General features: G+C 36.4%; 1 protein-coding gene across 1 annotated transcript in view; it reads right to left on the reverse strand.

The window, feature by feature from the left end:
- Positions 1 to 19096, reverse strand: part of RANBP3L (RAN binding protein 3 like) — a 48506-nt gene extending 29410 nt beyond the window's left edge. Inside the window, exon 1 of the mRNA XM_053701214.1 lies at positions 18634 to 19096. Coding sequence (XP_053557189.1) covers positions 18634 to 18874 — 241 coding nt within the window. The 5' untranslated portion in view covers positions 18875 to 19096. The remainder of the gene's footprint in view (positions 1 to 18633) is intronic.
- Between the last annotated feature and the right edge of the window lie 3260 nt (positions 19097 to 22356).

The following is a 22356-nucleotide window of genomic DNA, read 5'->3' on the forward strand; positions in this document are numbered from 1 at the left end:
TGTTTTAAAGGGACAGTCTAGTCAAAATTAAACTTTCATGATTCAGATAGGACATGTAATTTTAAACAACTTTTCAATTTACTTTTATAATCAAATTTGCTGTGTTCTCTTGGTATTCTTTGTTGAAAGCTAAACCTAGGTAGGCTTATGTGCTAATGTCTAAGCCCTTGAAGGTCGCCTCTTATCTGCATTTTGACAGTTTTTTATAGTAAGACAGTGCTAGTTCATGTGTGCCCTATAGATAACATTGGCTCACTCCTGTGGAGGTATTAATGAGTTAGCACTGATTGGCTAAAATGCAAATCTGTCAGAACTGAAATAAGGGGATAGTTTGCAGAGGTTTAGATACAAGGTAACCATAGAGGTAAAGGTATAGTAATTATGAATAATACATACTGCAATGATTTCTATTAAAGGACCAGTCAACACATTAGATTTGCATAATCAACAAATGCAAGATAACAAGACAATGCAATAGCACTTAGTCTGAACTTCAAATGAGTGGTAGATTTTTTATAACAATTTTCAAAGTTATGTATATTTCCACTCCCCTTGTACCATGTGATAGCAATCAGCCAATCACAAATGCATATACGTATAGTCTGTGAATTCTTGCACATGCTCAGTAGGATCTGGTGACTCAAAAAGTGTAAATATAAAAGGCTGTGCACATTTTTTTTTAATGGAAGTAAATTGGAAAGTTGTTTAAAATTACATGCTGTATCTGAATCATGACAATTTAATTTAACCTGAGTGTCCCTTTAAGTATAAGCAACTGCTTAGTGCTTTTTTTATTACAACAATAAAACAGACTATTTAACATCCTTTTAAGGAGAGATATTACTGCTCAAGCAATGATTGTTTAAAATGATTTAATATAATTTTCTTTGCTAAATTTCAATACACACATATATGCTAGATATACAAAGCACATTCAAATTAAATAGTCATTTTGTCTCCCAGTAACAGTTCTCATTTCCTTTTGGCACATTGGTTTAAACTGCACCAGTCCTTCATTATAAAGGAAGTTGTAAATATATTTTCTCCATCAAATGAACAAAACTTTATCATAAAGTGTCAGTGCCTACTTGACCTTAAAGAACAAGTAAATACTGTACAGTAGATTTACATAAACAATAAATGCACAATAACAAGACAATGCAATATCACTTAGTCTGAACTTCAAATGATTAGTAATTTTTTTCTCAAATTAAATGGTTATGTCTATTTCCACACTTCCTGTATAATGTAACTGTCATCAGCCAATTGCAAATGCATATACATATATTCAGTGAATTCTTGCACATGCACAGTAGAAGCTGGTGACTCAAAAAGTGTAAATATAAAAATACTGTGCACATTTTGTCAATGGAAGAAAATTGGAAAGATTAAAATTGCTGCTCTATCTGAATCATGAAAGTTTAATTTTCACTTGAGTGTCCCTTTAAAGGTCCATTATAGCACTAAAATAACTAATTTGTGAGGGCATGTCATTTTACCACTAGTGACTCTGCAATACTTTGTTGCTGGTCCCGAGCAGAAACTGCCACTGATTCAACCTACAATGCTAGTCATACTGTACAGGGCTAAAATTCTAAAATCCATGTTTCCCTGGATTCAGAGGTTTTTCAAGCCCTGATTCATGACATGCTCAACACCATACACTTTCAAAATGTATCTTTCTCTGCTCTTTGAGATCCATACTTGGATATCCATATATTTGCATTTGTATTATTTGATTAAAGCACCATTAAATAAATACAGTACAATTGCATAATGAAGATGCATATTAAAAAGACAATGCAATAGCAATTTTTTTTACAAATTTGAAATTTCTTTGATTTCACTGCCCCCTGTATCATCCTCAGCCAATCAGAATCATATATATATACACACACACACACACACACACACACACTGTAAACTCTTGAACATTCTCAGTAGGAGCTTGTGCCACACTAAAGTCTCTATTTTATTTGATGGAAGTAAATTTAAAAGCTGTTTGTTTTTTAATTGCATGCACCATCTGAATTAATGAAAGAGATTTTTTTTTTACTTATGTCCCTTTAAATGCTTGAGTTAACAGTTCCTCATCTCTGATGGTTACTGCATGCCCAATACTTCACTGATACAGAGATTAAGGCTTTGACAGTGATTCTTGTTGTAGCGGAAATACAAAAACTAATATTGTGACAAGCTTCTGCCTTCATAGAAGAGGTTTTAGTCAACTTTGCAGGGGTTAAACACATTTAACTAGGGTTAATTATGCACAAAGTACATTCTCTAACCAATTAAGCGTGTAATTTCTCATAAAGATGCCCCTTTCATATCCCTAAAACAATACATGAACATTCTAAATAGTGTTCGCTTATGGTCGGAACTAAGTGCTGCATCAAAATGCCATCAATGCTACAAACTAAAAGAACCTTTAAATATAGTAGAATGACATAATCATCAAATGCATAATACAAATGCAATGCAAATGCACTTAGTCTGAATTTTAAATGAGTAGTGGATTGTTTTCTGACAAATTTCAAAGTTAGTTAAATTTTTCTTCCCCTGCATCATGTGACAGTCATCAGCTAATCACAAAAAATGCATATATATGTATATATATACTGTATATATATATATACACTGTGAATTCTTGCACATGCTCAGTTGGAGCAGGTGCCTCAGAAAGTTTGCATAAAAAACAAGTTGTTTAAATTGTGTTCTCTGTCTGAATAATGGAAGTCTGATTTTGACTTAAAGGGACACTGAACCCAATTTTTTTCTTTCATGATTCAGAAAGAGCATGCAATTTTAAACAACTTTCTAATTTACTCCTATTATCAATTTTTCTTCGTTCTCTTGCTTTCTTTATTTGAAAAGGAAGGCATCTAAGCTATTTTTTTGGTTCAGACCATGGAAAGCACCTTTTTTATTGGTGGGTGAATGTATCCACCAATCAGCAAGAACAACCCGGTTTGTTCACCATAAATGGGCCGGCATCTAAACTTACATTCTTGCATTTCAAATAAAGATACCAAGAAAATGAAGACAATTTGATAATAGGAGTCAATTAAAAAGTTGCTTAAAATTGCATGCTCTATCTGAATCACAAAATAAAAAAATTGTGTTCAGTGTCCCTTTAAATGGACATGAAACCCTTTCTTCATGATTTAGATAAAATATACAATTCTAAACAATTTTCTAATTTACTTCTATTATTTAATTTACTTCCTTCTCTTGATATCCTTTGCTGAAAGGTTTATCTAGGGAAGCTTAGGAGCCACAGAGAACCTAGGTTCTAGCTGCTGATTGGTGGCTGCATATACCGTATATACCGATTGTCATTGTCTCACCCATGTGTTCAGTTTCAAACCAGTAGTGCATTGCTTCTCCTTCAAAAATGATACCAAGAGAATGAAGGCTATTTGATAATAGAAGTAAACTGGAAAGTTGTTTAAAATTGTATGTTCTACCTAAATCATGAAAGAAAGATGCTGGGTTTCATGTCCCTTTAAGTGTTCCTTTAACGGCTCCTCCGTTTTCTGGCTAGCATCTCATTTTGATAAACGTTTGGCAAGCAATATTTTAAATACAACAACACTCCTGAACTCACATTCCTGCTTTTTAACGCAGGAAGTACATTGAAAAAGTTGTTTTAAATTGTATTTCCTCTCTGAATCATGAAAGAAATTTTTTGTTTTTTATGTCCCTTTAATGCTGTCCATCCAATAGTGCTTGTTTAAAGTTACCCTAGCATGGGCTGTAAAATATATCTCAGGAAGTTCTGTGTTGGCCTAGTGAAACTATTAACAGAAAGGATTTTCTAGTTTGCCATTGAATAGAACAGGAAAATGGGTCGCTTTTATATAGCTTTCTCCATCCCCTGTTTCCTGGCAGAATATGAGCTGAAAGGAATAGTGAACCAGTGTCTTCTCTACTGACCAGGAAAAAAGGAACAAGTGAACAAAGACACTAAAATTTAAATTCCCCATGAAATGTTTTACTTTCATTATGTATCTTTCCAACTTGTGCAGAGTCCCCATAAAGAGTGAAGTGTTTACAGCAGGGTCCAGACCACTCACCCTGCAGCCTTGTACATAATGTCTGTTACCTGGACTAGAGTTCATGCATATCTGCCCAAATAAGATAACATTTTAATGGTTTTTAAAAAATGTACTCTGCATTCAGATATTTTGCGATGCAGTGTTCAGTTACAAATATAGTATGCATAAATAAAAACAACTTCATTGTATCTTTAAAGGGATATGGAAGCCAATAGTATGTAGCAGCTGTGCAGGTTTTTAAAACCAACCAGCCAGAATTTTAAATAAGTAGTCAATTTAAGTTTCTTCTAAGAAACACATGAACTAAGTTTACATTTTCCAAAAGAAAGTTAATGTTTGTAAAGTATATTCATAAGGATATAAAAAAGTATAGTTATAGTCATATTGCTAAAAGGCGGTGCAAAGGTGAATCGGCTACTCGGGTATTGGCAATTATGTCCATATACCTGCAGATTATTATCAAAGCAAACTCAGATTAAATGCCAATGACTTTAATAAAACAGTTAAACGCTAACGCATTTTAGTGGTGCAACCCGCTTTTCTCAATAGCGTGTAAAATCCATAAATGTGCGCTTATCTCTAGCACTTGTCTCTGCCAAATCCTACAACTAGCAATCTATCATTCATCCATAACTGGTTATCTCCCCACCCATAGGGGTTCTTCTGCCAACTTTTATGTTTTTGTCTCTCACCCTTGAATATAAGTGGTTCTGTTCTATTGCAATAAATCTCTTTAGTTAATTTGGCAGCCTAACTTATTGAGTCTCTAACTGGCCAAGAATCACTGAAAGGGTGTGAAAGAGCATGCAGTTAATACTTACAGAGGCTTAGCATTTAGATCAATCATTTATTTCATAAATGAAAATCATAAAAGCTATTTCATCATTTATAACTAGAATTTAGTTTGATCTTTAACATTCACCAATAACATTTTCTACTACTTTTTATTTTGCTGCGTTTCGCTTGTAAACTACTCTGAATTCCTCAAAAGTGAAATGTGAGAGACAGGTTTTACATCCTGTAATTATTGGCTGACTATTATGTGACGTGATGTAACTAGGTATATGTTGCTATGAAACAAAATCCAAGAAATTACAGGGTAAATGAAAGGGATAGAAAAGTAAAAAAATGAAATGCGTGTGGGTGTGTTTCAATTTGATTTATAAGCATTTTTTGCAATATACTTTCATTAGCGAAAATACTTCTAGTAAACGTTATTGATGTTTTTCAGCGGTGTATGCACTTATCCTGTGAGGGCCGTGCACCAGTATTCAATAAAATGGCTGTTCAGAGAGGTGGTAGTGGTGTATATTGCTTAATGTAATTTGTGTCATACAAGCTACTGCTGACTCTCCGAGCATGCATGGTGTATGAATACTGGTGCACAAGCCTTCACAGGATATGTGCATATGCCACACAAAACAGTAATAACTTTTAATAGAAGTATTTTTGCTAATGGAAGTATATTGCAAACATAGGGCACCCATAAACATTTAAAGGGGCACTCAAGTCAAAATTAAACTTTCATTATTCAGAAAGAGCACACACTTTGAAGAATCTTTCCATTTTACTTCCATTATCAAATTTTTTATAATCTTTTTATATACACACTTTCTACAGCACCACTGAGCATGTGCACACGCACACGGTGTATACATATACTAGTCTGTAATTGGCTGATGTCTGTCACATGGTACAGGGGGCTAGCAAAGGGGAGACAATTTAGATTGTGTTTATTGCATTGTCTTTTTATTATGCACTTGTTAATTATACAGTTCTACGGTATTTAGTGGTCCTTTAATTTTTTTACCTTTCTATCCCTTTAACTTAAGAAAACTCAACATAGCAAAAAAGGGATATCAGCAAATAACATGAGCATGTTTAAAAAAATGTATCCGGCACCCGCTTTCAAAAATAAAATGTTCTCATTTATTAGTGCATTTTATTATTCCATAAATGTCCATAAATAACTATGTATTAAACATATAGCTGAAGTCCTGCACAAGACCCTCCTAAGAAGAATAGTATTATTACCTAAATATGTCAGTTTAAAAAGAATCCCCTACCACACCCCATTTGCAATACATCCAACTTATTCTATCTGCGCGTATCCAATGCATACAATTCTGTATCTGTGTATATATTAAAGGGATAATCTAGTCAAAATTAAACTTTCCTTATTCAGATAGAGCATGCACCTTTCTAATTTACTCCTATTATCCATTTTTCTTTTTTCTCTAGCTATCTTTATTTGAAAAAGCATGAATGTAAGCTTCTGAGCTGGCCTATTTTTGGTTCCGCACCTGGGTAGCGCATTCTGATTGGTGTCGAAATGTAGCAACCAATCAGCAAGTGCTGCCCATGTTCTGAACCAAAAAAATGTGCTCGCTCCTATGCTTACATTCAAATAAAGATACAAAGAGAACGGAAAAAATAATAATAAGAGTAAATTAGAAAGTTGCTTAAAATTGCATGCTCTACCTGAATCATGAACGTTTAATTTTGACTAGACTATCCCTTTAAGCACTTATCTTCCTAAGAAATTGCTCAATTGAACTTATTTTATACAGAAGAACACATTTATAGTCAAAATTTTTAAAATGGGCTTCGGACTCTGTCATTGAAACAAAAAAAATGCAATTTGGTCCTTTAAAAAAGATACTCAGTTTTTTATAGTCCCTGTAAATACAAGAATTCCCATTACAGTATGAAGCTTTCTTGCAAACTAGTGTGGATTGTAATTATTTTTGGATGCAAAATACTGGTAAGCGTACCACTAACCCACGGACACATTGCCAATAATATAGAGCCAGGAGAACATACTGTTCGTACAGATACTGCTGGGAGCAAATATCCCACCCAGCTATAGGTTGCCAAGTAATATAATTTTATAGTGATATCCAACTCAATATTATTTTAACCTTTTTGCGACGACGATAGGTGCCTCTCCCAATACCGGCAGCAATTCACAACTTAGCACCTTTGCCTCACCTGACATTGGGGATACTTAACGCTAGTTATAGTTCTTTTAATTCTAGTGTTACATTCCAGAATTCTTTTATGAACTAGAGGGACTAAAATATCTGCAAGTGAAGTGATACTTCAACACAAACTTAAGCGGCTGGCAACATGCAGCTGTATTCTGTTTCCAAATGTCCTGTAGGAGATTCCACTAGAAATGTTTTGCATTTCCTTTTCGAATCATGAAATCAGAATATGATTTATAATAAAAGGTATATCAGAGTATCTTTATTTTATCTTCAAATACAACATGTTTAGACTTTAAAAGGATACAAAGTATACAAATGGAATGTTTTTTAAAAGGGACATAAAACCCCAAATTTTTCTTTCATGATTCAGATAGAACATACAATTTTGAACAACTTACTAATTTACTTCTATTATCATTTTTTTTTTCGTTTTCTTATTACCCAAGTGTCTCAAACATGAGACTCATACAAACACTGTGCATATCTGAAGATGCAGGAGAGCTTTTTTTTTTTTTTTTTTTTAAATAACGTAACTTTAGTAAACTAGCACAAAAAAACAATCTCTTATATAGCACAATTTCAGCCAGATTTCTTGACAGTCTTCATCAAATGGATTTACTGCAATTTTTTGTCACAGTTACATAATGCTGTATTACAAGCTTTGTATTAAATGGTGTAACAAATAAAACTGAGCTTGTCTAGAAGTGGAAATCTTGGACCTACACTGAATACAATGGAGTACTTCTCTAAGCAGTCAGTCTGTGCATACTACAATTATTCTGTGTGATAAACAACGTCAACTGTCTTTCATAAATCAGCAAAACTTCACAACAATTTTAAAAAGTGCGTCACAACTGTACACTCCCATGATCAAGCCTCGTAATAAGTCAGAAAAGTTATTATTTCATTAAAATTACTATTTTATATCTGAAATTCCTCCAAATTCCATGAACATTGGATCATTTTGAATCGGAGATAAATAACAGTTCTGGCCTCCACGTGAGGCAGATCTGAAAGACTTACATTAAAGGGCCATTATACACTCATTTTTTCTTTGCATAAATGTTTTGTAGATGATCTATTTATAAAGCCCATAAAGTTAGTTTTTTTTAAAAATGTATAGTTTTGCTTATTTTTAAATAACATTGCTCTGATTTTCAGACTCCTAACCAAGCCCCAAAGTTTTATTTGAATACCATCAGCTACCTTCTCCAACTTGCTCCTGTTTGTGTAAAGGGTCTGTCCCTTTAAATTCTAATGCAAAGTGACTGTCCAAGTATTCACACTGCTACCTATTTGAAGAAGCTTCAATCATGACAGGTTTTACTTGACTAAAAGCAATGTCAGATGCTGTTGAATAGAAAAGAGTCATCTGTATTTCTGTCATTTATACCATTTCTAATTGGACAGTGCAGATTATGCATTTTTGCTGTTTGTGATGCTAAAGTTATGATGTCATTGCAGGATATGGGAGGACATCTTATAGTTTCTTAAAATAATAGTAAAGTCAAAATTGAACTTCACGATTCAGACATAACATGCAATTTTAAACAGCATTCCAATTCATGCCTATTATCAAATTTGCTTTGTTCTCTTGGTATCCTTTGTTAAAGAGTAAATCTAGGTAGTCTGCTTAGAGTTTAGGAACGTGCACACGTCTTTAGCGTTGTATGGCAGCAGTGTTTGCAATTATGTATAAAATTGCTATAAACAATGTTGCAAACCTTGTTGCCAGATGGCTAGACACATGCACGCTCCTGAACTCACCTAGGATTACTCTTTAAGAAAAGATACCAAGAGAACAAAGCAAAATTTATTGTAGAAGTAAATTAGAAAGTTGTAGTTGTTTAAAACATCAAATATCTGTCAAATATTTTTAAAGGCACATTTTTCTTTCATGATTCAGATAGAGAATCCAATAAAAAAAAATCACATAAGGTATCTATGTGCAGCCAGCAATCAGCAGCTACTGAGCATATTTAGATACATCAAACAAATGATATCAAGAGAATGAAGCAAATTAGATAATAGAAGTAAATTAGAAAGATGTTTAAAATTGCACATTTTTTCTAAATAATGAAAAAAATTGGATTTCATGCCCTTTTAAGTTTAAATTTTGACTTTACTAAGCTTACAAATTCTTTAGAATGATTATTACGCTCTGCAGTTGATGCTTTATGCCTTGGATGTTCTTTGGACACAATCTTACTTTACGTCTTCTCAAGACTTTACACACAAGACACAGAATAAGGACAACATATTTTTTCATGTCTCTACAAGTGACCTAATGAAATGCCCTATATGCAATTGTTTTTTCTTACTTATATTCCAGGCATTTTATGAAGGGATTGCTCACATTTAGTTCAGGCATACAGCTGGGTGTCATTTCAGTTGTGAATTTAAAAACAGTCATTCTAATACAAAAAATGAAATGCATACATTTATTTTAGCACAGAATTTTTAAATGGCTGTGGAATCTGTTGGCGCTCTACAAATAAATGATAATACTAAGTATGGCCACCTCTAGGTTACTATGGCCACAAAGCATGGCTAGCTAGTGAGCCAATCAGGAGCTGTAGTCGCACTTAACAACCAATCATAATCGGGACTTTACCTATGGTTTTAACCCCGTTTCGGGGATTAAACACATTAATGAATGTATGAACAGCAAGTTATGGTGGCTGAGACATATTTTCTATAGTGATGGAATAATAGGCACCAGGGGTAAAATTTGTAAAGACCATTTGAAAACTTCTGATTTCATGTTTGTGAAACATGAAAAATATCTATGAAAAGCTTTTTTGTAACCTTAATTTCTGTTTCACTTCAAACCCTGTCTGTGATGCATATTTTATTTCCAATATAGTTACTATATACCCCCAATAGACTGCACAGCTCTCTGAATCTTCTCATCTCATTATGACCAGGTGTCCTCTACTACCGTTGGTACATTTTGCCAGACACTGATTTGTCTTTTGGTGCACGTTTGGCTTTGAAAACTTCTGCCCTTGATCATCCTTTCAATTGTAGAAATATAGATTTTGAGGGCAAATAAGAATCATAGACCCAGCAAATCTGCCCAAATATCCTATAGTGCGAGCATAAATAGTCCTGTTTTGTCTTTACTGAGAACAAGCATTTAACTGACTCCTGTCTTGTAGTGAAATTAGAATCTTCCAAATTCATGCCAAAATGATTAAGATTTAATTATAAATAGGTTGTAAACAATATCCAAGGGGTTGACAAATCTCCATCGTATGCCAGTGAAAATACTAAGGGCTCGATTTATCAAGCCTCTACGGCTGCAAGTTCTCACAAGAACTTGCTCGCCGTGATTTATCAAGCAGTGGTCACCAGACCGCTGCTACCCTAAGATCTTCGCCACCTCTATTGTGGCGAAATTCAATCTCCTCGGTCGAGTCCGACCGAGGAGATTGACAGCTCCTGCCCGCGCGTGAATACCTGCGGGTAATTTTGCCCCACCACAGGCGAGCTGAGGCGTACAGGGGCGCGTATACACTCCCATGTACGCCTCAGCGTTAATAAATCTAGCCCTAAGTAACTTATATCGTTTTTAGAAGCCAGGCAAAGTGTATCCATTATATGTGAAATAACCTTAACTTGCTTAGAACTAATGTTTAATCACGTATAGATATTCTGGGTAAGGAAATGAGATCCATAATATCTCAATATTAGCTTCCTGATCCACTTTATATATGGACCCCCCTAATACATATGCTGTACTAATGTAATCAAGTTTAGAAATGCAGTATTTTTAAGTAAGGGATTAAAGGGACATTGTACACTAGATTTTCCTTTGCATAAATGTTTTGTAGCTGATCTGTTTATAAACCCCACCTGGGGGTGTTTTTGTAACAATGTATAGTTTTGCTTATTTTTTTTAATAACACTGTGCTGATTTTCAGACTCCTTACCAAGCCCCAAAGTATCAGATATAGACCCAGGTCTACAGATTTTCGCTGCTATTGATTGTGTAATCTGTCTTTTCAAATGCAAGAAATGGGGGAAGGGGGAGAGTGTCTACTCTTTCTGCTTTCACAGATCCTTTCATTGGGTGTCCCAGCCTAACCTCATCAACAGTGATAGACTGGGAGCTTCTAATAAGTTTTTAAAGTGTTTTTTACTGGATTTTTAGATCAGCATCTGTGCATATTCGTATTCAGAAATAGTGTCTATTACACACCGTTATATAAAAATTGGAGTACACTGTCCCTTGAAAGAAATGAAAGTCAATGACACCTTGTGACTTATCTGACACACAGCAACAGTGACAAATAGCAGGTTCCCACCTTGTCTAGTCTAAGCCTGTAATACCAGGGAACTAAGCTTTTGATAGCAGTCAGAAAGTGAATCTGCTTTAAACAGGTGTAATGCAGAGTATGATACATACTATTATCATCTGCTTATCTCATAACTGCTGTATAACTCACCTGCATTGTCCTAGACAAATAGCTAATGAATGCACAAATGACAAAAACAAAACTAGTAAGACAACACAAAATAGCAAGTTAGGTAGATTTAGTAATCCCCCTCCCTCAACCACAGGCTTTATCAAGAGACTAAGTCCAAGAAAACAGAACAGTACCAGCTGCAGATTATAAAATGTATGGGAAATTGCTCCATAGCTTAATTGAAACAGCAACCAATCAAATCGGCCGAGTTTCCAGGGAAAACAGACCTCATTAGCTTATCTCTCTATAAATTTACACAAAATCTGCCTTATATTATCTCTCTATACACGGAGATACCAAAACTCTGACCCATTCCTTAATTTATTTTAAACTTTTCTGTAACCAGTACTTAAGTATTGAAATATTCAGTATATCTGGGGAAACAACAAGAAAAATCAGCTATTTCAAATGACAAAATAAAGGTAAACCAGTTATTTGTATTAAAAAAAATATGTTACAGTTAAAGTACACTATCCCTTTAATAACTATCAAATTATTTGCAGTGACTTCTGTATAAATAGATTTATAACCAAGCTCTGTCATCATTTTTTATTATTGTTTACCTATGCACATATTTTTTTTACTTCTCTACTAAATCCACTAAATTGAAGCCTGTATCATTGGCACATAACAACATCATAACATACAAAACAAAAAATGAGAAATATAGTAGTAGCTTTTCAATAACAATATATTTTACAAGACCTGGTTTATTTGTCTGGGCAATGCTGCTGGATATAAATATGTGTTGAGTAAATAGTTTAACTTAATAAAGAGGACCGTTCCTGTTATCTGTTTTATATGATGTAATAAAACTGTACAGCATTCTGTAATAAAGAGCTGTACAGTACTGGATTATTCCACTCACTGGACATTACTGGTACGGTTACATAAAGAAGCCAGTGTATGGTAGAACAGACTAGCAGCTGGTAATCTCTGAACTGCACTGAACCGGGTTATACCAGTTTAAAACCCAGTAAGGGTTCTTTGTGAGTAATCATCATGTTTTTGTCTTAATGTGCCTAAGGACTAGAGTCCAGGGTGACAAATGTGACTGCTATTTAAACTTGATGGAACGTACATCTAAACCAGTAAGCAAAGATGTATCACACAAGGTGTACTTTTATTTTTGTGCATTGTTATTTTAGGGACCCTTTGAAATTAAAGGGACACTGAACCCAATTTTTTTCTTTAATGATTCAGATAGAGCATGCAATTTAAGCAACTTTCTAATTTACTCCTATTATCAATTTTTCTTTGTTCTCTTGCTTTCTTTATTTGAAAAAGAAGGCATCTAAGCTATTTTTGTGGTTCAGGACCATGGAAAGCACTTGTTTATTGGTGGATGAATTTATCCACCAATCAGCAAGAACAACCCAGGTTGTTCACCAAAAATGGGCCGGCATCTAAACTTACATTCTTGAATTTCAAATAAAGATACCAAGAGAATGAAGAAAATGTGATAATAGGAGTAAATTAGAAAGTTGCTTAAAATTGCATGCTCTATCTGAATCACGAAAGAAAAAATTTGGGTTCAGTGTCTTTTTTCCCTTTCATAATTCATATAGAACACAATTTTAAACAGCTTTCCAATTTACTTATAATATCAAAATTGCTTCATTCTCTTGATATCCTTTGTTGAAAAAAGCAGCAATACACTACTGTGAGCTAGCTGAACACCCCAGGTTAGCTAATAACAAGAGACATAGATGTGCAGCCACCAATCAGCAGCTAGCCCCCGGTTATGCGCTGCTTCTCCTGAGCCTACCTGGGTATGCTTTTTAACAAAGCAAATAACAGAAGTAAATTGAAAAGCTGTTTAAAATCATATGCTCTATCTGAATCATGAAAGTTTAAAGGGACAGTCTACTCCAAAATTGTTATTGTTTAAAAAGATAGATAATACCTTTATTACCCATTGCCCAGTTCTGTATAACCAACACAGTTATATTAATATACTTTTAACCTCTGTGATTATCTAGTATCTAAGCATCTTTTGACAGTCCCCTGATCACATGACATTTTATTTATAATCTATTGACTTAAATTTTAGCCAATTAGTGCAGTTTCATGCACAACTCCACGGAAGAGAGCACAATGTTATCTATATGGCTCACATGAACCAGCAGTCTCCTGTTGTGAAAAGCATGTAATAAGAGGTTGTCTGTAGTGGCTTAGAAACAGGCAGAAATTTAGATGTGTAAATGTTATAAAGTATATTAATATAACAATGTTGGTTGTGCAAAGCTGGGGGATGGGTAGTAAAGGCGTTATCTATCTTTTTAAACAATAACAATTTTGGTGTTGACTGTCCCTTTAACTTTGTCTTTTATATCCCTTTAAACACCTCTTATTGTGGTGTGCAAATTGTGCTTGCCCCTTGTGCTCCCTAAGAGAACAAAAAGCTAATTATCTTACAATGGCTGCAAATCAATAGCTGGTTTAAACATTTTGCAGCATTTAAAACAAATAAATAAAACTTAAGACACAGATTTTGCTTTTTGGATTCTCTAGTGAGCTTGGGACAAAAGCACAATTTCTGAACAAAACAAAAAGGTGTTTTATGTCTCTTTAAAGAAATAACCTGAAAAGGTTACTAACATTTTTTGATGCATCTTATTACTGACCTAGATTCATAAAGCTTAGAAAAAGATCATATTTGGAATTTGACATACTCTGACTTTTAAAACTGCCATCATTATATTTAAATAAACAACTATGTTTTATTACTTCAAGTGTTTTGTCAAATGTTCTGCATTTTTTTGTACAGCCAAACAGAAGCTTCATAGACTGGGGGCTGCAACGTTCAGCTGATACAGGTTCTGATTGGCTGCATGGAACAAAGCGGTGTTTAAGAAGAAAAAAAATGCTTGGGTGAGGAGAACAATTAGAAGATTGAACTGTGCAAGAACAAAACCTGCAAAATATCTTATTTTTGATTAAAAAAATCAATTTCTGCAAGAGAGCGGACACATTACAGTCAATTCATAATTTTGGAGTCTCTTTAGTTGAGCTTAAAGGGACAGTCAAATCCAGACATCCCAACTCTCCCTGAAGTTCAGGGAGTCTCCCTGATTGTAATAGCGGCTGCCTGATGCCAGCAAATGGAATGCAATCTCCCTGAAACTCCAAGTACCATGATCTAATGTGGCCCAAATCCGGAAAAGTGTTTCTTTAAGGAATGCCTTTAGTTGCTGGGACGTTACAGAACCCTCAAAGCATGCACCAGTAACCAAAAAGCCCCCACTTATTCTAATAAAATAAAAACAAAAATACTACCTTATTTACTGCACGTAATTAAACTTCGTATTCTATAATATTTAAGCGTACAATCACTGGACAATAGGTTTGTTGTATGTGGTTGTGCAATAAAACTACTTTCTTTTAATGTGACTTTAGTGGGAATCTACTTTAATGATAAGTCTCTATCTTATTTAGGGTTTCAAGGTGTCCAATATATAACTGGGAGGGGGGGGGTGGCGGCGCAGTAGCGGGTGAACCCACCTCCCTGAAATGAGTTTTTGCAGGTTGGGATGTCTGCAAATCCAAAATTGTTATTGTTTAAAAGATAGATAATCCCTTTATTACCCATTCCACAGTTTTGTATAACTAACACAGTTAAATTAATACACTTTTAACATCTGTAATTACCTTGTAGCTAAGATTCTTTTGACAGCCCCTGATCACATGGCTATTTATTTATTTATTATCTATTGACTTGCATTGTAGCCAATTAGTGCAGTGTCATCCACAAATAAAAAAGCATGTGATAAGAGGCTGTCTGCAGTGGCTTAGAAACAGGCAGAAATTTACAGGTTTAAATGTTATAAAGTATATTAATATAACAATGTTGGTTGTGCAAAGTAGTAAAGGCGTTATCTATCTTTTTAAACAATAACCATTCTGGTGTTGACTGTCCCTTTAAAATACCTGGCAATTCCAAAAAGACAAGAAGCTAATTAATAACAGTTCAATTAATTGAACACTCTTGAAAATGGGTTAGTTGCCCCCCCCCCCCCCCACTGCAAGGTTGACTTATTCTGTTTCTTATTTATATAGCTTAATTGGCTATTTCAAATGACAAAATAAAGTTAAATAAGCAATTTGTAAACAATTTAATGAACCTGAGCAGGTAAAATGAATCACTGGGACACATTAAAGGGGAGAATAGTTTACAGTGCTATGTCTCTAACTCCTATTTGATTTAGGGTGTATTTTTCAGCCAACCTGACCATATTTACATGAAGAGATGGATTGACAGGTTGGTCCAATCTAACCACTAGATGAGATTAAAGAATACTGAAGTATGCACATATAAATAGAAAGGCAAAACACACCACAAAAAAACATTTAATTGCCTTTTACCAAAACATTAGGGAAATAAAACAAACCTAATTGTATTACAAACATATGGTACATATATAATTTAAACAGACATAAGTAAATGTGAAGAGCATTTTTTTCCATACTGACATTTTGCAAAAGAGACTGTTTGGCCCCAAACATGAAGCACAACACTACGCGAAGTTCCTAGGATGCTTGTTGCCTAGGGAGACACTCATGCATTAGAACAATCTTGTGCATACAGTCAACAGGATAACAACAATTATTTATTGTTAGAAACTAAATGTTTTAATATGATGCATTTCTGGTGTCATCTAGCTTTGTAGAAATCATTGGTAGCAAAGCTGCTGTTGACAGTTTTATAAAGCTTTATTAGATCAATGCAATGATCCTCTCCCCATTCTGCTTGTTTTTTTACTGCTTTACTAACCACCTGCCCCCAATATTCAGTTAATAGAGAAATAATGAGATGTTTTGAATTTACTTTGAAGGTGAATTACTATATCTATAAAATTACTGATAAAAAAAGTTATCCTTGCAGTGGTCACAGACAGATCACTGTTTTTAGTAAACATGGAAAACATTGTGATGTGACAGAACAGAGGATAGAGAAAGACATTGCAGAGTCCAAATCTGTACAGATCTCAGAACAATTTTTACTTCATAAGTTATATTACACATGAAAAAAATCTGCTTCTAGTTCTTAAAAAAACAGTTGGGTTAAACTCAATGTTATTCCTGTTATGCACCTTAAAAACAGTTTGAAAATATTTTAGAGAGAAAAACATTTACAACAAACACTTTTTGAAATAAACATGAATAGGACAGCAGCTATTATGTACTTCCTACTTAGTGAACTGAACCACTCCTACAACTCTATTGATGGAAAAGGACACACCTCCATATGGCTGACTGTTTAGACAGGAACAGAAACATCATTTAAAACTTATTTTAGAGGAACAAAAGGAAAATATTGATATCAATGTCCCTTTAAAAGCTTATGCAGTCCAACAGCTCACTCTGTGTATACTCTTTTTCAATAAATGGTATCACAACCTACAAAGAATTATCCTACAATATTGTTTTATGTAGACCACACACATTATGACAAGTATGTCACACAATATTGTTTCATGTAGACCACACACATTATGACAAGTATGTCACACAATATTGTTTTATGTAGACAACACACAAGTATGTCACACAATATTGTTTTATGTAGATAACACACAAGTATGTCACACAATATTGTTTTATGTAGATAACACACAAGTATGTCACACAATATTGTTTTATGTAGATAACACACAAGTATGTCACACAATATTGTTTTATGTAGACAATACACAAGTATGTCACACAATATTGTTTTATGTAGACAACACACAAGTATGTCACACAATATTGTTTTATGTAGACAATACACATTATGACACACAATATTGTTTTATGTAGACAATACACATTATGACACACAATATTGTTTTATGTAGACCACACACATTATGACAAGTATGTCACACAATATTGTTTTATGTAGACAATACACATTATGACAAGTATGTTACACAATATTGTTTTATGTAGACCACACACATTATGACAAGTATGCCACACAATATTGTTTTATGTAGACAATACACATTATGACAAGTATGTCACACAATATTGTTTTATGTAGACCACACACATTATGACAAGTATGTCACACAATATTGTTTTATGTAGACAATACACATTATGACAAGTATGTCACACAATATTGTTTTATGTAGACCACACACATTATGACAAGTATGTCACACAATATTGTTTTATGTAGACCACACACATTATGACAAGTATGTCACACAATATTGTTTTATGTAGACCACACACATTATGACAAGTATGTCACACAATATTGTTTTATGTAGACAATACACATTATGACAAGTATGTCACACAATATTGTTTTATGTAGACCACACACATTATGACAAGTATGTCACACAATATTGTTTTATGTAGACCACACACATTATGACAAGTATGTCACACAATATTGTTTTATGTAGACAATACACATTATGACAAGTATGTCACACAATATTGTTTTATGTAGACAACACACATTATGACAAGTATGTCACACAATATTGTTTTATGTAGACCACACACATTATGACAAGTATGTCACACAATATTGTTTTATGTAGACAATACACATTATGACAAGTATGTCACACAATATTGTTTTATGTAGACCACACACATTATGACAAGTATGTCACACAATATTGTTTTATGTAGATAACACACAAGTATGTCACACAATATTGTTTTATGTAGACAATACACATTATGACAAGTATGTCACACAATATTGTTTTATGTAGACCACACACATTATGACAAGTATGTCACACAATATTGTTTTATGTAGACAACACACATTATGACAAGTATGTCACACAATATTGTTTTATGTAGACCACACACATTATGACAAGTATGTCACACAATATTGTTTTATGTAGACAACACACATTATGACAAGTATGTCACACAATATTGTTTTATGTAGACAACACACATTATGACAAGTATGTCACACAATATTGTTTTATGTAGACAACACACATTATAACAAGTATGTCACACAATATTGTTTTATGTAGACAACACACAAGTATGTCACACAATATTGTTTTATGTAAACCACACACACATTATGACAAGTAGATAAATCACCCTAGATTGAATGCATTTACAAAGCAGACTCACCTTTAGCGCTGTGCTGGTATTTCTCCCTCTCATTGTTACTCAACCTCTCTGCAAGCAGCTGCCCATGGGCGGCCACAGCGGCTCCTTGTTCCTTAGCTGTCAGACACATCGGAACTTTCTTAGGGTGACCTGCAGCGATATCGCCGTATAACCTACAAGTAGCTGCGGAATCTCTGCACAGAGGCTCTATCTCAGGGTAGAAAGTATTCACTCTGATGGCTGGAGCTTGCTGATTTCTCATACCTATGTCACTGCAAGGATGGGCTGCCTGCTAGCTGGGGGATGTATAAAATAAATAAGATTCTCTGTAAAATAAAGTCCCCAAGATTACACAGGCACAAAGCAGCCCTGTCCTATGACTCATTCCCCTGCTAAAAACACGAGTTCCTGCTCCTCACTAAAGCAAAGATAAGTGCAGGATATGCAGAGCCTACGTGTAACCAAAGCAGACAGAACTGGATAGTGGTTGTGCCCCAGCTCTGACTATTCAGAGGTTCGGCTGTAGGAGGAGCTATGCAGATGAGGTAAGTTCCGCCCCTCTTGTAAATGTTTAGCTGTGTTGCCACATTGCAGCTTACAGCAGTAGGAGCGCACAGCTTGCCAGGCAGATCCTGTCACACTCACAAGACCAGGGTGATTTCATATACTTCTTCTCCAAGTAGTGATATTGTTGTCATGCTAGGAATAATGACAACAGTTAAAGAAATATGGTTTGCAAAGTACTATGGGTATATTTGATTGATTAATATATGTGAACTGCATACTATTTTCACAAAATAAATAAGCTAAAATTGCTAAATACTTTTGTTAATTATCTCCTTATCTCCAGGCATATATATGTTTGCTAGTGCTTGTGTGTGTGCACAATATGTGTGTATTTGTTTGCATGTGCTTGTGTGTGTGCACAATATGTGTGTATTTGTTTGCATGTGCTTGTGTGTGTTTAGTGTGTGTGCACAATATGTGTGTATTTGTTTGCATGTGCTTGTGTGTGTTTAGTGTGTGTGTGTGCACAATATGTGTGTATTTGTTTGCATGTGCTTGTGTGTGTGTTTAGTGTGTGTGTGCGCGCACAATATGTGTGTATTTGTTTGCATGTGCTTGTGTGTGTTTAGTGTGTGTGTGCACAATATGTGTGTATTTGTTTGCATGTGCTTGTGTGTGTGCACAATATGTGTGTATTTGTTTGCATGTGCTTGTGTGTGCACAATATGTGTGTATTTGCATGTGCTTGTGTGTGTTTAGTGTCATGTGTGTGCACAATATGTGTGTATTTGCTTGTGTGTGTGCACAATATGTGTGTGTTTGCTTGTGTGTGTGTGTGCACATCTGTGTGTTTGCATGTGCTTGTGTGTGTGTGTGCACAATATGTGTGTGTTTGCATGTGCTTGTGTGTGTGCACAATATGTGTGTATTTGCAAGTGCTTGTGTGTGTTTAGTGTGTGTGCACAATATGTGTGTATTTGCATGTGCTTGTGTGTGTTTAGTGTGTGTGCACAATATGTGTGTATTTGCATGTGCTTGTGTGTGTTTAGTGTGTGTGCACAATATGTGTGTATTTGTTTGCATGTGCGTGTTTAGTGTGTGTGCACAATATGTGTGTATTTTTTTTTCATGTGCTTGTGTGTGTTTAGTGTGTGTGTGTGCACAATATGTGTGTATTTGCATGTGTTTGTGTGTGTTTAGTGTGTGCACAGTATGTGTGTATTTGCATGTGCTTGTGTGTGTGCACAATATGTGTGTATTTGTTTGCATGTGCATGTTTAGTGTGTGTGCACAATATGTGTGTATTTGTTTGCATGTGCGTGTTTAGTGTGTACAATATGTGTGTATTTTTTTACATGTGCTTGTGTGTGTTTAGTGTGTGTGCACAATATGTGTGTATTTGCTTGTGTGTGTGCACAATATGTGTGTATTTGTTTGCATGTGCTTGTGTGTGTTTAGTGTGTGTGTGCACAATATGTGTGTATTTGTTTGCATGTGCTTGTGTGAGACAGTGGAGGGCAGCATAGCCCAGAACGACCATAATAATTAAGGCCCTTAGGAGTGTGCTGCTGTGAAGTTGCAACAATGTTGCATTAGTGAGGGTGGGGTTTAGCTTACCTTTAAGTAGTCAGCTCCCAAGGCCCAAACCCTCTTTTCCAGCTCGTCTTCACAGCGTCAGGATCATCTGTCAGGAGTCCTGTGGAAGAAGATGTCGGAATTAGATGAGCTGATGATCGATGAGTTTGACTCTGGAGAAGATGTGGTGCAGCCTTCCCCCCCTCGCCCGGTGAGTCGACCCCCGGGGTCTAGCCTGTATCCCGAAGTTATGGTTGTCTCTCCCTCCCCCACCCCTCCTTTAATTCCCCTTTCAGTGGTAGAGGTGGGTCCCCAGGTAGCAGAGGGGGTTGTGGTAGGGGAGCAGGGCCCTGTTCTTAGTGCGAGTTGTGGCGGGGGGGAGGCCGTATCTGATCCGGTCATTCTTACCGGTGAGGCGGTCTCCACGGCGGTAGCGCTGCTCCAATCTTTGGCAACGGTGCTTTCCGGCGGGGGGCCGGCATCCCAGGGAGGTCCTCCGGCTTCGGTTTGCGCGCCGGCGTCCACGCGGGTATCCATGGCTTCTTCAGGGCCCGTCTCTTCCGGTTTGGCCGTTTCCGGTGACGTCACTTCCGGTGACGTCACGTCCGGGAACGCCATTCCGGAATCCAGAGGCAAGCGGGCAGCATCGTCGTCTCCGCCGGGGTACACAGGTAAGAGAGGGGTACCCCGGGGGGGGGGGGGCGACGCCCGCGGGGGGTGCGCAGCGAGGCTCAATTACTCAGCGCCCGCGAGGGGACACTGATTTGGCGGCCATTGAAAGGGGTAGAAGGTTGCATGAGGGATCTCATGAGCAGGCCGCAAGCCTGACCGGGGGTACGTTAGCACTTGACGGTGCTCCGATCAGGGCAAATGGTGTGTCTGAGGGGCAAGTGGTTTCTGAGGGGCAAGGAACAAGGGCACGTTCGCCCGGGAGGGCCCAGATTGGGGAAATAGGCATTAATGAGCAGGCCGCAGGCCTGACGGGGAATATGCCTACTGCGCAACAAGTCGCAGGGCCTCAGGCCGCAATCACGCAGGCTGGGGGCAAGCGTCGGCCCGCGAATACATCGCGGCCTAGCAGACGCCGTAGTACTGCGTCACGCAGCAAACGTAGCGCCCGACAGGGTGCGTGGGCGGCGCCCGCGGGTGCGGCCCTCAGCGGGGCTCCACCAGGTGTTGTTACTAGGGCTTCAGCAAAGAAAGGCCCAGTTATCACGCCCAGTCTATGTCAGGGCACGCAGGCTGCGACTGAACAGAGTAGACATGTACAGTTTGCTATTGCAGTGGTGAATGTACGTATGGCTGATATGGTTGATGATGGTATTGAGGAGTGTGGCAGTGATCACAGGAGCCCTAGTCCCCTAGGGTCCCGTGGTAATGTGGTTAGTGGGCCTTCGTCCCCTTCCCTGGGTACTCCTCTTTCACATTTTTCTCCACAGATCATTATGGAACCCAGAACTGCATTACTGCCACTCCAGGCCACCCCCAGTGCCGTGGAAAGGGAGCCACAGTCTCAGGAACAGCCGTCCACTTCTTCTGGTCCTGTCCTGGTGCAACGCCTCTTGGGAGCTGGTAAGCACACTATTACTTTTGAACGTAGTGTTTTAAGTTCATCTTCGGATGATTCTGGTTCTGAAAGTGATAGATCCCTGGGGTTGGAAG

Source organism: Bombina bombina, chromosome 2 (genome assembly GCF_027579735.1).
Source record: "Bombina bombina isolate aBomBom1 chromosome 2, aBomBom1.pri, whole genome shotgun sequence".
Taxonomy (NCBI): Eukaryota; Metazoa; Chordata; class Amphibia; order Anura; family Bombinatoridae; genus Bombina; species Bombina bombina.